General features: G+C 50.2%; 1 protein-coding gene across 1 annotated transcript; it reads right to left on the reverse strand.

The window, feature by feature from the left end:
- Positions 1–3,502: 3,502 nt before the first annotated feature.
- Positions 3,503–13,977, reverse strand: ZGPAT (zinc finger CCCH-type and G-patch domain containing). The gene is made up of 6 exons (XM_033153796.1): positions 13,298–13,977; positions 12,377–12,510; positions 8,831–8,989; positions 7,214–7,345; positions 5,116–5,533; positions 3,503–3,745 (listed from the first exon to the last, which is right to left on the reverse strand). The coding sequence occupies exons 1-6, from the start codon at positions 13,873–13,875 to the stop codon at positions 3,607–3,609; spliced, it is 1,560 nt and encodes a 519-aa protein (XP_033009687.1). The 5' UTR covers positions 13,876–13,977; the 3' UTR covers positions 3,503–3,606.
- Positions 13,978–15,020: the final 1,043 nt, after the last annotated feature.

A 15,020-nucleotide genomic window follows, 5' to 3' on the forward strand; every position in this document is an offset into this window, starting at 1 on the left:
TTCCATGGAAATAAATCCCCTGGGATGCTCATCCCAAGCCAAGCGTGCCTAGGGCCGCAGCCTTAGACAACTTTTAGAGGCGTGGAGAACCGCCACAGTTCAGGAGGTTACTTGTGAAGGTCACTTACTTTAGCAGTGCAGGAAGTGGGGGGAACAGAGCATCTCTGCAATCTGCCCCAGCGATTGGAATCCCTTGATCGTTTGGGCTTGGCCTCACCGTCTTCTAGAATAAAATGTCAGGTCCTGGCTTTCTGGGTGGCTGCAAGCAGCTCTATCGCACGGCTGACTTTCCCAGGGTGGGTGGCTGCCTCTGAGCGGAGGCCACACGCACCCTGTGGCAGAGCCTGCTTCCTGCCCGCATCGCCCAACGGCACATTGCTTTTCAAAACCAAAAAATGAAAAGCAAAAGTACCAGCGGCAGGTAGATGCGACCAGAAGTGTGCTCCGCTCCCCCCCCCTTTGTGGAACATCTCAGCAGGGCCTCATCCCCTTGGGCGGTAGGTTTATCAACGGCCGAGGTAGCTGAATGGAACTTCCATGTGCAGCAGCAGTGTATCTCTGAAAGTCGGCTGCTGTGAAGGGCTGGGTGTTGTTCCTCCCCACCATGCCTATGTGCTTCCCAGAAGCGGCTGGCCAATATAAAAAACAAGATGCTGTGTTATGTGGACACGTGGTATGACCCAGCAATTGTGAGTTAAATTAAGAGTTCTGTGCAAGTAACCTCATCCTATTTCAGGCCAGAGGAAGAGCAGATCATTTCACTGAGGTTCTCACGGGAGAAGAGAAACGCTCCCATGCTTTCTGGGGCCAAAGAGGGGCCCAGTTTTATTCGGTGGGAAGGAGAAGGCTCCGATATGAAAACCTTTCCCAAATATTATCAGAGAATCACCAATCACCTTTTAAAACATGTTATCTACCACACATAAATGTAGCCTGCAAAATTTATTTTGGATGCAAAATATGAGGCTCCTTTCCAGAACTCAGTTCTTCTTTTGTAAGGCATAGATAACTAACAGACAGACAAAGTAACCTTTAGTTCCCACTTACTAAGGGTAGCAAGCGAGGGTGGTCTAAGGAGTGAATTATGACTGGCACAAAACCTGGGGAATCAGGAATCTTGCATCCATTCCCCAGTTGGGAGCTTTGTCTGGCTTGTCTTCCCCATGAGAACTAGAAACCTGCTCAGCATTTAAGAGCAGGAGAAGCTGGTGCTTCTAACCTTCCATGACGCTTCAGGCATAGCATGTGGACCCAGAAGTAGAACCTGCTGTCATGTACACATCTGTACTGCCCGATCCTGAGCACATTTACTTAGAATAAGCACCACTGGATTGAGTGGTTCTTAGTCCTAGATTTTTTTTTAAAAAAAGCAAAACAAGCATTACAGCCTTAAACAAGAACGCCGGTGTGTTGAAGAACCTGAAAAGACCCAGTGACCCTAGCAAAGTAGTAGCTTTTTCAGATTAAATGAGGATAACATCCCCCGCCCTCTTTTAAACAGAGGGCTGAACAGGCTGGGATTTGGCACCTAGCACAACTACAGCATATTTAGTGGGCACAGATTAGGAGAGACTTCCTTACGTTTGTCTCTATGTCACTGTTCCTCCTTTACTTTACCAAAGGTGTCATGGGCTTTGAAGACGCTCAAACTCGGGACGCAAGGGAGAAACGTGCTAAGAGGAAGGCACGCTTGGCAAATCCACACTGTGATCAACTCCCGTCCGAAAACCTATGTCCCCACTGTGGAAGGACGTGTGGATCCAGAATTGGCCTCCACAGTCATTTATGGGCTCATTGTTAAGACCGTGTTTATGGAAGACAATCTTACTCGGCTACAAGTGATTGCCATAGATTGCTCCTTTAGAAGGAGAGCAAGATGCCTTTCTAACAGAATTCAAGGGTGTGGGGGGAGGGATGTAACAGGAATTTAAACCGTGTGGCTGCTCCTCTTCTGGCCCCCAGTGCTTTTTACAGGGTAGATTTATCTCTATTAGGTGGCCCAAACACAGCTGAAGAATACCAGACCACTGCCTTGCTGGGGAATTATATTTTGCAAGCCCGACTGCAAACGAAGATGCACCGTATATCATACATTCAAAAGCACACACACTATAACCTGAGCTACGTAAAAAGTCCCAAGACCCAGAAAGCAAAGGAGCCAGCATGACAATTGTTCCTTTTAACTCAAAATAATCTTTACAAACCTGAAAGGAAACGTGCACAGGAAGCTACACAGATGTCTAAGCCTGCCCCGAAACACAGAACCCACCATTGCTCTTCACCACCACATACCTCAGCAGAGCATTCTTCCCGAGACCAAACAGTTTACCCACTTCTCTGATGCTATCTCTCCTGTAGGGCTGCAGGGGTGAGCAAGAATGATCGTGGCTTTTCTCTGCTCTGCCGTCAGTTCTGACGGGAGGAAGGCAGATGCTTCAGAAGGGGGTTGCATGAACACAGTTGTTGTTTGGGGGTGGGGGTAGACGTCACCTGAAAGCCTCTTGCACGCCTTCCTCCACCCCGCCCGTAGGATTTCAGGCTAGATTTTGGAGCGTGGCATTGCAAGCTCAGCATGCGCCTGGAGGCCACACGCGGCCAGCTTTGCACACCGTTTCAGACTGCAAAGCACGTGGCTGTCCCCATGTTGTTGGGACTCCAACTCCCATCAGTGGCAGCCAGTGGTCAAGGATGATGGGAGCTAGAGTGCCAACAACATGGGGAGGGCTGCAGATTTCCCCACCTCTGCCTTCAAACTTGCCGGGATTTGATGGGACAGAGCACAGGGACTATAGGCCAAGAATCCTCAAAGAGCTGAACTGCTGCTCATGTGGGCCAGCGAGAATGGCCAGCCTTCCTCCAAGCTTCTTTTCACATGGCTTTTATACCCTCCCTGCCCAGGAGTTGCACAGGAAGGCCACACTTCTAGCACCTGACTATTGGTGCGGATGCCGTGCACGAGACTGCAGCAGTTCCTTCCGCCAAGTCAGGAGGACCGCACAGGGGCTAGAGAACCCGGCACAGCACCGCCTTACCTCTTCCTTCTTCTCGTGGTGCTTTTCTCTGTTGTAAGATGGATTGGGAGATCACCCACCACCAAGACGTTGCCAAGGAATCCTGGCAGGCAGGGAGGGTGAGAGCCGGAGACAGACAAGGAAATGGCCAGCAGGGCAGGAATCTGCTAGCGGCTCCCATGCCTGATTAACGGTCTCTGCAGCGCCATGTAGGTTCATCACCTTGTAGCTTTTCTCTTTAGAAAGCCAATTATGCGTAACAAAAGAGAGGCAACTCTCTGGATGTTGCCAAGCTGCCAACACTCATCAGGCCCTGTCAGGGATGATAGGAGCTCGAGTCCAGAGACACCGAGAATACCCCACGCTGGCTACCTTTGCATTAAGGTGTCCACAGCTTTGGGCTGCCCACCTAGTCCTCAGCACCTGCCTTTCAGCCCTGCTGTGCAGCCAGGACAAAGGAAGAGCAAGGCTAGCTTGTCTGCCAGCTCCTGAGACAGCAAGGTCTCCCTCCCTCCACACCTGTAGAATAGCATGGCTGCTTCCAGACCAGCGAAAATGGCCCGGCCTGACGAAGGGCAGGAGAGAAGAAGAGAGGCTAGAACTCGGTCATTTTCTTGTGCGTGTTGGCTTTCTTCTGCTCTCGCTGGAGACTGGCCTCCTGAGCCCGCAGCTCGCTCAGTCTCTTGTGGGCTCCGGCAAGCTTCTCCTCCAGCTGAGCTGCGGCAACCGTGTGCCTGAAAGCCCCAAACCCAGAGAATTAGAAGGATGTCCTGAGAAGAGGAAAGGAACATGCACAGGGAGGTGCCTACTCTATTCCCCCTCCATCCTTACATCAAACCAATTTCTGGGCAACACAATTTAAGGATACTGACAAGCTGGAACGTGTGCAGAGGAGGGCAACCAAGATAATCAAGGGTCTAGAAGCCAAGCCTTATGAGGAACGGTTGAAGGAGCTGGGTATGTTTACCTGGTTAAGAGGAGACTGGAAGGAGATATGATAGCCATCTTCAATTACCTCAATGGCCGTCCCATGGAAGAGGGAGCAAACTGGTTTTCTCCTGCTCCGGAGGGTAGGACTCGAACCCATGGCTTCAAGTTACAAGAAAGGAGATTCCAACACCAGGGACAACTTTCTGACAGTAAGAGCTGTTGGACAGTGGAACGGTCTCCCTTGGGAGATTGTGGACTCTCCCTTCCTTGGAGGTTTTTAAGCAGAGGTGGGATGGCCATCTGTCATGGATGCTTTAGCTGAGACTCCTGCAAGGCAGGGGGTTGGACTAGATGGCCCTTGGGGCAGGGGGCGGCAAGCCCAGCGGCACCCATAGGGGCGGGGCGTCGCTCCGTGCGCATGACGTCATGACGCATGCGCACGGAACAACGCCTCCGCGCGGGCCAGTTGGCCCACCCCTCTCCCGCTGCGCTCCGTGAGCAGAGCCGTCCCAGGGAAAGGAGAGGGGGTGGGCCAGCAAGGGGGGTGTCATTCCCCTCGCTGGCCTGCCCCTGTCCTTTCCCCCCGGGCTCCGCTCCCTGAGCCCAACGGGCAGGGAGTGGAGCGGCGGCGCGTGGGAGTGGCGGGAGGGGCCGCCGCTTGTCACCTCACGTGCCGCCGTTCGTTCCGTCGCCCCGGGAGCAGCAGCACCGCACACACTGTGCGCTGCTGCTCCCACGGCGACGGAGCGAGCGGCGGTGCGTGGGGGTGACAAGCGCCGGCCCCTCCCACCACTCCCCACGCACCACCGGTCACCCCGGGAGGAGCAGCGCTGCTGCTCCCGGGGTGACGGAGGGAGCGGTGGCGCGTGGGAGTGGCGGGAGGGGCCGCCGCTTGTCACCCCACCCACCGCTTGTCACCATGTCACTGGGGGCATACCGCCCCTACCGCCCCTCCCCAGCGGCGCCCCTGCCTTGGGGGTCCCTTCTAACTCTATAGTTCTGTGATTCTGTAATGCAAGAGCCTGGTGTTCTTCCGGATGTTTTGGACAACTCCCATGAGCCCCAGCCAGCACTACTGAAATATTTCCAGCTAAGCCAGAAATACTGGGAAGCCAAAACCCACGGTCTCCATTCTAGATCAGATGCCACTTGCAGAATCGGAAGGTCTCATTACCTCCCAATGTTGCGTGCCAAGGCTTCCTGGATCCCTCGGATGTCCTTCTGGGTTTGGTCAATTTTCTCCACCGTCTGGAAGAGGCGGACGCTCAGAGCCTTCTTCGTGCTCTTGCTGGCGTGGTAGATCTCCTTGCTGCTCCTCTCTAGGGGCGCCAGACCTGCCTCCTGCTCACCGAGGTCCTGGCCCTGAAGCTTCTCATTCAGGAAGTCAAAGACATTTCGGGAGGGCTTTGGGCCCTGCCGAGTAGCCCGGGAAGCTCGGTTGCCTTTCGTCCGCCGTTTTCTGGGCTTGGCTGGATCAGCCTTCCCCTCCCTCTTCTTCTGGAGGATCTCGGCACACTCGTCCAAGGACTTGCCTTTGGGCAGCACGACTGCTAAGACCGGCTCCACTCTGCCCTCCGAATTCTTCCCCAAACCTGAAGCAGGAGGAGAGTCATGGATGGAGGACTTGACCTGGCATGTGTAACAGAGACTTGGTTGGTTGAAACAGATGGGCCTGTCCTTGCCACTGCTTGTCCACCAGGTTTCTCTTACGCACAGCAACCGAGGTCATATGGGTGGGTGGGGGGTTTGCAGTGATTTTTAGGAAGTCATTAGCTTGCATCAGGTGTCCTACTCATTAACTACTCCTAGTCATTAGTTTGAATCAGGCGTCCCTACTGGGAGTCATTTTGTACTCACAGCTGTCCATGGAGGCACAGGTCAATTCCATGCCCAGGGCAGCTGTCTACCAGCTCCATCTGGTATGCAGGATGAGACCCTACCTGCCCACAGACTGTTTTGCCAGAGTGGTGCATGCTCTGGTTATCTCCCGCTTGGACTACTGCAATGTGTTCTACGTGGGGCTACCTTTGAAGGTGACCCAGAAACTGCAACTAATCCAGACTGCGGCAGCTAGACTGGTGACTGGGAGCGGCTGCCGAGACCATACAACACTGGTCCTGAAAGACCTATATTGGCTCCCAGTAAGTTTCCAAGCACAATTCAAAGTGTTGGTGCTGATCTTCAAAGCTTTAAATGGCTTCGGCTCAGTATTCCTAAAGGAGTGTCTCCAACTCCGTCGTTCAGCCTGGACACTGAGGTCTGGCTCCGAGGGCCTTCTGGCGATTCCCTCCTTGTGAGAAGTGAGGTTATAGGGAACCAGGCAGAGGGCCTTCTCGGTAGTGGCACTTGCCCTGTAGAATGCCCTCCCATCAGATGTCAAGGAAATAAACAACTCTCTGACTTTTAGAAGACATCTGAAGGCAGCCCTGTTTAGTGAAGTTTTTAATGTTTGATGTTTTATTGTGTTTTTAGTGTTCTGTTGGAAGCCACCTAGAGTGGTTGGGGAGGCCTGGCCAGATGGGTGGGGTATAAGTAATAAATTATTAGTATTATATTACTATTATTACTATAGTGGTACCTTGGTTTAAGAACAGCTTAGTTTATGAACAACTTGGATTAAGAATGCTGCAAACCCAGAAGTAGGTGTTTTGGTTTGTGAATTTTGCCTTGAAAGCAGTGTGTTCCATTTGTATATCGAGTCCTCTGGTGCTATGGGAAAGCACGCCTTGATTTAAGAACGGACTTCTGGAACGGATTAAGTTTGTAAACCAAGGTACCACTGTATTATTAATTATTATTATTATTATTATTATTATTATTATTATTATTATTATTATTGGCACAAGCAGAGAAATTACTTGGAGAAGTTGCAGAGATAAACACCTTTTAAAGGTAAAGGGACCCCTGACCATTAGGTCCAGTCGTGTCCGACTTCGAGGTTGCGGCACTCATCTCGCTTTACTGGCCGAGGGAGCTGGCGTACAGCTTCCGGGTCATGTGGCCAGCAAGACTAAACCGCTTCTGGTGAACAAGAGCAGCGCACAGAAACGCCATTTACCGTCCCGCCGGAGCGATACCTATTTATCTACTTGCACTTTGACGCGCTTTCGAACTGCTAGGTTGGCAGGAGCTGGGACCGAGCAACAGGAGCCCACCCCACTGTGGGGATTCGAACCACCGACCTTCCGATCGGCAAGCCCTAGGCTCTGTGGTTTAACCCACAGCGCCACCCGCATCCCCTAAACACCTTTTGCACAAATGCAAATACTTACCTTTGCCAAACTCATACCCCATCTGAGCAAGGAGTTTGGAGCCAATGCCACGAGTATGCGCCTCCCAGCTGCCGAAGGAGGAACTGCAAGAGGAGGGTCCTTCCCCGTTCTCAGGGGTGCTGGAGTCAATAACTGTGAGGGCACAAGAGGAGGTTTAAGTGGGGGAGGGCAGCAGCACTGGCAAAACCAAGCAGGGTGGGATACCTAATGCAGAATCTTGGAAGCAGGAAGAACAACTGGCTTCCCTCTCAACTTTTTGCTGCCTTGGTGACTAGAGTTTGTTAACTACCCCAATCATTCGAGCCAGTGTGGTGTAGTAAGGAGGATGTCAGATTAGGACCTGGGAGGTAAGGTAAAGGTTAAGGGACCCCTGACCATCAGGTCCAGTCATGTCTGACTCTAGGGTTGCGCACTCATCTCGCTCTATAGGCCGAGGGAGCTGGTGTTTGTCCGCAGACAGCTTCCGGGTCATGTGGCCAGCATGACTAAGCCGCTTCTGGAGAACCAGAGCAGCGCACGGAAACGCCATTTACCTTCCCGCTGGAGCGGTACCTATTTATCTACTTGCACTTTGACGTGCTTTTGAACTGCTAGGTGGGCAGGAGCTGGGACCGAGCAATGGGAGCTCACCCCGTCGCAGGGATTCGAACCGCCAACCTTCTGATCAGCAAGCCCTAGGCTCTGTGGTTTAACCCACAGCGCCACCTGGGTCCCATAGGATCTGGGAGACCAGGGTTCAAATCCCCACTCAGCCATGAACCTCACTGGGTGACCCTGGGCCAGTCACATTCTCTCAGACTACACAACAGGGCTGTTTGGGGGAATAAAATGGGGAAGAGGAGAACCATGTATTCCACCTTAAGCTCCTTACATAAATTGCATTTATCATTACATGTATATGGTTTGGCTTTCTGGCTACCAGAAGCAGCTGCCGGCTTGCAGACAGCTTTTATATTACTGCCTGTCACTTACTCTTCAATTTATATGCAGGAGATCCCAGGTTCAATCCCTAGTAAGACCGGGAAAACACTTAACTCTGAAATCCTAGAGAGTCGCTGAGCTAGATGGACAAAGAAAACTTCCTATATTCCCCCCCCTTTTAACAATATTTCCTTCCCCTTGCAAACTTATTTCTATGGGAGTGCTGGCAGAGCATTTTCAGCCTCTTCATAAAACCACAGTTCCCTGGTGTCTTTGGGGCACATGCATTTTTAAAGTTTCCCTAAGTTTACAGCGCAGACACGGCACTACGTTCCAATGATCTTTGAACACCCTTTGCCGTTTCTTCGAAGTCACACTCAAATTTCCTGGAGTTCATTTGCTCCAGAGATTGCTTTGGTTCTTTTTTTAAAGACTGGCTGTGCGCGGAACAAACCTTTACTGTTTTTGAGGGGCAGGTGACCTTGGCTAAAGTGAGCCACTTTGCATATAAAAACGGCACGCAAATCTCCAGCATTCCAACACGTCCACAAGTAGCGGGCCCAAGATGATGGAGACAATCCTTTCCCCGAGAGATTAAAGAGTGCAGTTACACTAAGTGAAAGCAGAAGTTCAGAGCGAAAGGGGAAGCTCCCCCACCAAGAAGCCCTGTGAGGCTTGAATGCCCACACCTTATACCTTTGGCATATCCGGCATCATCCAGTTCACCCCCTTCCGACTCCGATGAGGATGAGCTCTCCTCGCCACGGAGGGGAGGCATAATGCCGTCTCCCTCCACAACCGCTTCTTTCAGGAGCAGCGAATCAAATTTCACCGTGTAGTAACCGCTGTCAATGTCTGAGGAAGGGAAAGCGAAATGGTAAGGCTGCAATTCAGTGCGCCAACCGGGGTACCCATGTGCAATTAGGAGAAACGTTTCCCCCCCATAAAGCTCAAATGTCAAGACACGCATCCCTCACAACTCCTCAGCAAGAGGTGTGTGCAAGAAACCGTTTCAGATCAATACCTTTTGCTGCAACATTGGTCTGGGAGTAAACTCCATTGAACTCAGTAGACCTTGCTTCTGGATAGACGTGAACAAGATTGAACTGTACATTCTGAGTGCTACATTGATTTATACATCCACTATGTACATGAAATGGTATAGCATTGTGACTTTGTTTCCCCAGTTCCTGATGGGGTATTTTAATATCCATTACTTTTTATTTGTTGGAAGCCGCCCAGAGTGGCTGGGGAGACCCAGCCAGATGGGCGGGGTACAAATAATAAATTTATTATTATTATTAGGTATGATATTAAATGCATCCTTAAAGTACAGGAGGCATTTTTTTTTTGGGGGGGGGAACCCCATATACATTGGGAAAAGCACTTTGGTGGAGCAAGTGCACTGCATACGAAATCGTTCAGGTCCCAGTTCTCCAGTTAAAAAGGACTGTGGGTAGAAAGGCCAAAGAAAGAAACACGCACTTTTGCCTGAAATCCTGGAAAGCTGTTGCCAATCAGAGAAAATAAACTGGCTTAGATGGACCAATGAACAAGCTTGGAATAATGCAGCTTAGTTACTACACGTGGAGTAGCAACTGAAACATTTGCAGGCAGCTAAAGTTTGGATTTCTTTGCAAGAGTGCATCATGCAGACACCTGCATCAGAGGGGCCACTGATAGTTCAGGTATGTCTTAGGGTCCCCTCATGCCAGACAGGTATCTTGCCTACCCCATCTGCACTAATGTAAGGACGTTCAGTGGTTGCTCATGAGAAATCAGCCGAACGCAGAACTTCTAAAAACTAAGTTCTTTATTGTGCAGATATTTACAGTGGAGCAAAAGTTCAAACGTTCATCTCATCCCTCCGCAGAGTCCAGGAATGACCCCTTCCGGTTCTTAGTCCAGCAAAAGAGGCGCGGGATTCTGAACCCCCGCCTCCCCCTTCCACGTCTTTCCTTTTTTTTTTAAACAGAATTTATTGACATTTTCACAAAATAACACAAACCCAACCCCCACACCTACAAATATCAAAACAAATACAAATACACATACACATAATGTCAGGATTCTTCTTCTTATCTGTATACCTTACTGAAAAAAAAAATAATTCTAGTTCCAAATCTTGACGTTTGACTTCCCCCGCCTATACACCTTCGGTTTTAAAACAAAACACTATTTCCTTAACAACTTTTCTCTATAAAAATTTAACTTTACTTAAACAAGCAAAAACACCTTTGTCTTAATCTTTGCATTGTAACCTAAAACTTAACCAAATATTCTTACAGCTAAACTTATTTCTTCTATCATTTATCATGCTGCTTTTGACTTAAATTCAATATCTCCTTACTTATATAAAATAAACTTGTAATTAACAGACTTCACACTCCGATCTCGGATGCCATGGCAGACCATCTATATTATACATTGATTAGTTCAACCCACTCCCCTTCTGTCCATTATCTTCTCCTGTCTTTCACCAGAACCGGATCTCCTGTTATATTCTTCTGAATGTCCACAGATCCAGGTTGCAACCACAACAAACCCTGCATCGAGCTCCAAGATGTTCATCCTCTCCATTCTGAGTTTCTCCGTGCCTTTGTGCCATACTTCTTCTTCTTGTAGAAATCTTAATTCTGTGTCCCTCGACCCCGGGCTGCCACCTCGGGGTCTGGATATTAAAAATCTTTCCGTTCCAGGGCTGCTGCCACCCCCTGAAATCGGCCCCTGTTCTATTCGGATTTGCTCAGCCATCTCAAACCATCCTTCCAACACATCTTCCAGCTGTTTGCAAAAGTCTGTTTCCATTGAATGAAACTTTCGAAAAGCCTCCTCTGTGGAAAACAAATTCTTTCCATTTATAATCGCACTCAAGGCTCTTAGTTTTCGATCAAGCAGTTCCAGTTGAAAGACAGTAAGCTTTTCCTCATCCTCCCATTCCTTCAATGCCAACGTAAGCGCATAGCCCAACATCTTCGGGGGGAGGTGGGTATCAAGTTACGTTTCCTGTCTTTCCTTCCTTTGTCTCAATTTTTTCCTACGCAAGTCCAAATCGCCGCCATTTCTTCCGAAGCCGGGGTATAAAGACCAAAACTTCAAATGGAGATATTTTTTCCTCAGTTAACCCCCAAAAGGAGATCTCAACAGACTCAACTTTCAAATTCCAAATACTTTCAATTGATTATTGTAGCAGCAGTCACTTAAAGGGTTAATTTCTTTCACCGCCCGAAGGGAGAGAGGCGGGCTGCCTGTTCTTCTTAATCCCAGAGCTTTCCCGGAATACAAAGAGTCAATCAATTACTCACAGCTTCTGGTTTCTTAGCAACTCCTTAATGACAGGTAGAACAGAGACGCTCATCAGGGACTTTGCCGCCGCATGTAAACATCCCGGTTGGGGCATTTCCCCTGAAGCCCGACTCCGTGGTCCCTTCACCCCCACTCCCCCTTTACAGGGGGCGCGGGGGAAGGGTTCGGAGCGCAACGGGCACTGCCGGGGAGCCCAGGGCACGGGACGCTCTTCCCGCGCCCCAACCGAAGCCCCGCTATGCGGCTGCAGGGCTTCTGACCCCCGGGATGAACTGGGTGCTTCGCAGCCGAAGCAGCCCACGACCATCCATCATGGCGCCAGCCGCCGGAAGCCCTTCCACGTCTTTCCTGTCTGCGAACTCAGGGCGCGGGAACCTGTCCCTGTTCCCCGCTCTCCCCATGGTGTTCAGCTCTGCTATCCCTTCACAGCCCCTGCGCCAACTTCTTCCCTCCAACTCCCCCTCCCCACTGGAGGAATGGTCGCTTCCTCCTGAGGAGGGGGATGATGAGTTGGTGAACAAAGGGGGCGGTTCCCTGTACTGCAAGCGATCCTGGGCTGCTACCTGCCGTGGGGAGGGGGGTTTCCTGACAACTAACAATAATAATAATAATAATAATTTATTATTTATACCCTGCCCATCTGTCTGGGTTTCCCCAGCCACTCTGGGCAGCTTCCAACAAAATATTAAAATACAACAATCCATCAAACATTAAAAGCTTCCCTAAACAGGGCTGCCTTCAAATGTATTCTAAAAGTCTGGTAGTTGTTGTTCTCTTTGACATCTGGTGGGAGGGCGTTCCACAGGGCGGGCGCCACTACCGAGAAGGTCCTCTGCCTGGTTCCCTGTAACTTGGCTTCTCGCATAAGTCAAGTTAGAAATAGGCATAAACCACCCTCCAACCTCACAGCAAACGTGCAAAGTGAAACGAACTCACCTGTGATTTTAGCAGCATACCAGATCCCATCCTGATGCCTTGCCAAGCAAGCTGAGCCCACAGCAAGGCAGCCGAGGTCGGGCTCCTCAAAGGGACGCAGCTCCTCCACAGATACAACTTGCCCATGGGAGAATCTGTCGGAGGGGGGGGGGCAACACAAGGACAATGAATCACGAGCGCCAGCTGCTGGGAATCACAAACGGGGAGAGGACTGCTGCACTCAGGTGCTGTTTTCAGGCATCCCAGTGGGATCTGACTGGCCACTGTGGGAACAGGATTCTAGGCTACCTGGTTGGAGCAAGCAGGGCTCTCCTTATATTCTTATTCAGGACTGTCTATGAGAAACATTTGGCCCACCAGATGTTGATGAACTACGGCTGCCTTCATCCCTGGCCATTGGCCATTTGTGCTGAGGCTCATCGGAGGGCCAAAGGTTCCCTGCACCTGAACTGCAAGCTTCCAAGCTGCACAAAGGATACTGCAAAATTAAACTGCAGAGATGCTGCAGTGCCTTCCAAGTATTGTGGCCTACATAGCCCATTTCTCTAACAGCTGGTCATGCTGGCTGGGGCTCACGGGAGCTGTACTACCAGATATCTAGAGCAGGGTTTCCCAAACTTGAGTCTCCCTCTGTTTCTGGACTACAATTCCCATCGTCCCTGACCACTGGGCCCTGCCAGCTAGGGATGATGGGAGTTGTAGTGCAAAACTGGGGAACAAGTTTGGGAAATCCTGGTGTAGAGGGCAGCAGGTTGGAGAAAGCTGCCCAAAATGAAAGGGGGTATAGGGAATGCAAGCTTGGCATAGCATCCAGGTCCTTGGTGGAGGAGAGGAGGGTGAGGGCAATATTATGAAGACTTCCCTGACTTGTTGGGAACCCCATCCCTATCCCTTACCCAACCCAAGAGTAATCCTAATTACCTGCAATTCTCTTTAAACCGACACTTGTCATCCAGGAAGAAGGGGCATGGCTTCAAGGATTTGTGGGTGGGGTAGAGATAGAGCACTCTGACCCCACGGCTTCCATCTTCCAAAGATTCACTCCCCACAATCATGGCATTATGGTACTCAAGGGTGCCCCAAGAACTGTAGTATGGGGCTTTCACTTTCATCCCACTGGCTTCCTCCTCCTCCTCCTCCTCCTCCTCTCCTTCTTGCTCCACATCTTGAGCGTCTGGGGACTCATCCTCTCCACCCATTTCAGCAATGGCTTCCTTAAAAGCGGCATATTCATCATCTGTGCTCAGCGGAGTGTCTGGCTGGAGAGGATTGGATGAAGATATGGAGAGTGTCCCTGGGTCCAAAGATGCACAGAGCTTGCTCTTTTTCACAGAAACCAGGCTGGATTCTGTCAGCTCTATCAGCTGCTTTAAATCCGCCTGCAGCTGGATCAGGTCAGGTTCCTGTGTTGGGTCCGGCACAGCTCCCAAAGCCAGCTCCACTTGCTGCAGCTGGGCATTATAGGTCTGGATTGCTGCTTCCAAACTCTCTTCATCCATCGCTGCAGAATGAAGAGGTCCCTGCCCCCTTTTGGGCTTCAGCACATCTTCAGCTTGACAGGTAGCAGGAAAGCTCAATGGCAAGATCTTCTCAGCTGTCCAGCAATTCCCTCTCTGTTATCAACCAGGCACACAAACTTCACTGCAGCAAAGGTGGGTTAGTTAAGGTTACAAAGGGTTAGAAATAAGACCACAATATTAAAAACCAGCCCCTAGAAGTTATTCAATAGATCACTTAAGGCAAGGCAGTCATTATTCCACTCTTTCAATGGGTGCAAACTTGCAGCAAAGTATACCCCACAATTACAGCCTCTGCTCTGAGGAAACAATTCACTGGAGCAGCCAGCGTTGCCACCTTTCTTTTACTGGTTTTGCTCCTGTGCCGTTAATGGCAACCTGACTGTAGAAATGAAGCAAGCAAAGCTTTTCCCATCCCTGCCTTGTGGCCTCTAATGTGGAGCCCATAGTAACCACAGCACTCCCAGCCCCCTCTTGACACTCTCCAGGGCAGCCTTTCTCAACCTTGGGTCCCCATATGTTGTTGTACTACAACTCCCATCATCCCTGACCACTGGTCCTGCTAGCTAGGGATGATGGGAGTTGTAGTACAACAACATATGGGGACTTGAGGTTGAGAAGGGCTGCTCCAGGGCCTCCTGCTGCTGCCGCAACATTCAATAGGTACTGTAAGCAGAGCAAGACACCATTCCCTTGTGTCACACGATCAAAGCAGGCTAAAATAAAAATAAAAAACCCTTCCTTTGGGGGGGGGGCGACTTTTCAAACAGGGAAAAAATACATACATAAACACACACACACACTTTAATCTTTACCCTGTGGCAAATTCTTAAAAATCAGTTGTTTTGCTTTACTGTATTCATTTTTCTTTAGACCTGCTTTGGGGCGTCGTCCTGGAGAGCAGGATCTAAACACTCCCCTGAAGTGAAGTAATTATGTTGTGTACCTCCTGGCAAATAGAAGGGGAAGAAATGGAGGCAGTGAGAGATTTTACTTTCTTGGGTTCCATGATCACTGCAGATGGTGACAGCAGTCACGAAATTAGAAGACGCCTGCTTCTTGGGAGAAAAGCAATGACAAACCTAGACAGCATCTTAAAAAGCAGAGACATCACCTTGCAGACAAAG

This window comes from Lacerta agilis, chromosome 6 (genome assembly GCF_009819535.1).
Source record: "Lacerta agilis isolate rLacAgi1 chromosome 6, rLacAgi1.pri, whole genome shotgun sequence".
NCBI classification, from domain to species: domain Eukaryota; kingdom Metazoa; phylum Chordata; class Lepidosauria; order Squamata; family Lacertidae; genus Lacerta; species Lacerta agilis.

Bases quoted from the DNA above. Each gene is read 5' to 3' on its own strand.
- ZGPAT (XM_033153796.1), bottom strand. From the start codon at position 13,875: ATGGATGAAGAGAGTTTGGAAGCAGCAATCCAGACCTATAATGCCCAG. The intron at 5,534-7,213 runs GTAAGTATTTGC...CTCCTGCTTCAG, and splicing joins GGGGTATGAGTTTGGCAAAG to GTTTGGGGAAGAATTCGGAG. The intron at 3,746-5,115 runs GTAATGAGACCT...TGGGGCTTTCAG, and splicing joins TTGGCACGCAACATTGGGAG to GCACACGGTTGCCGCAGCTC.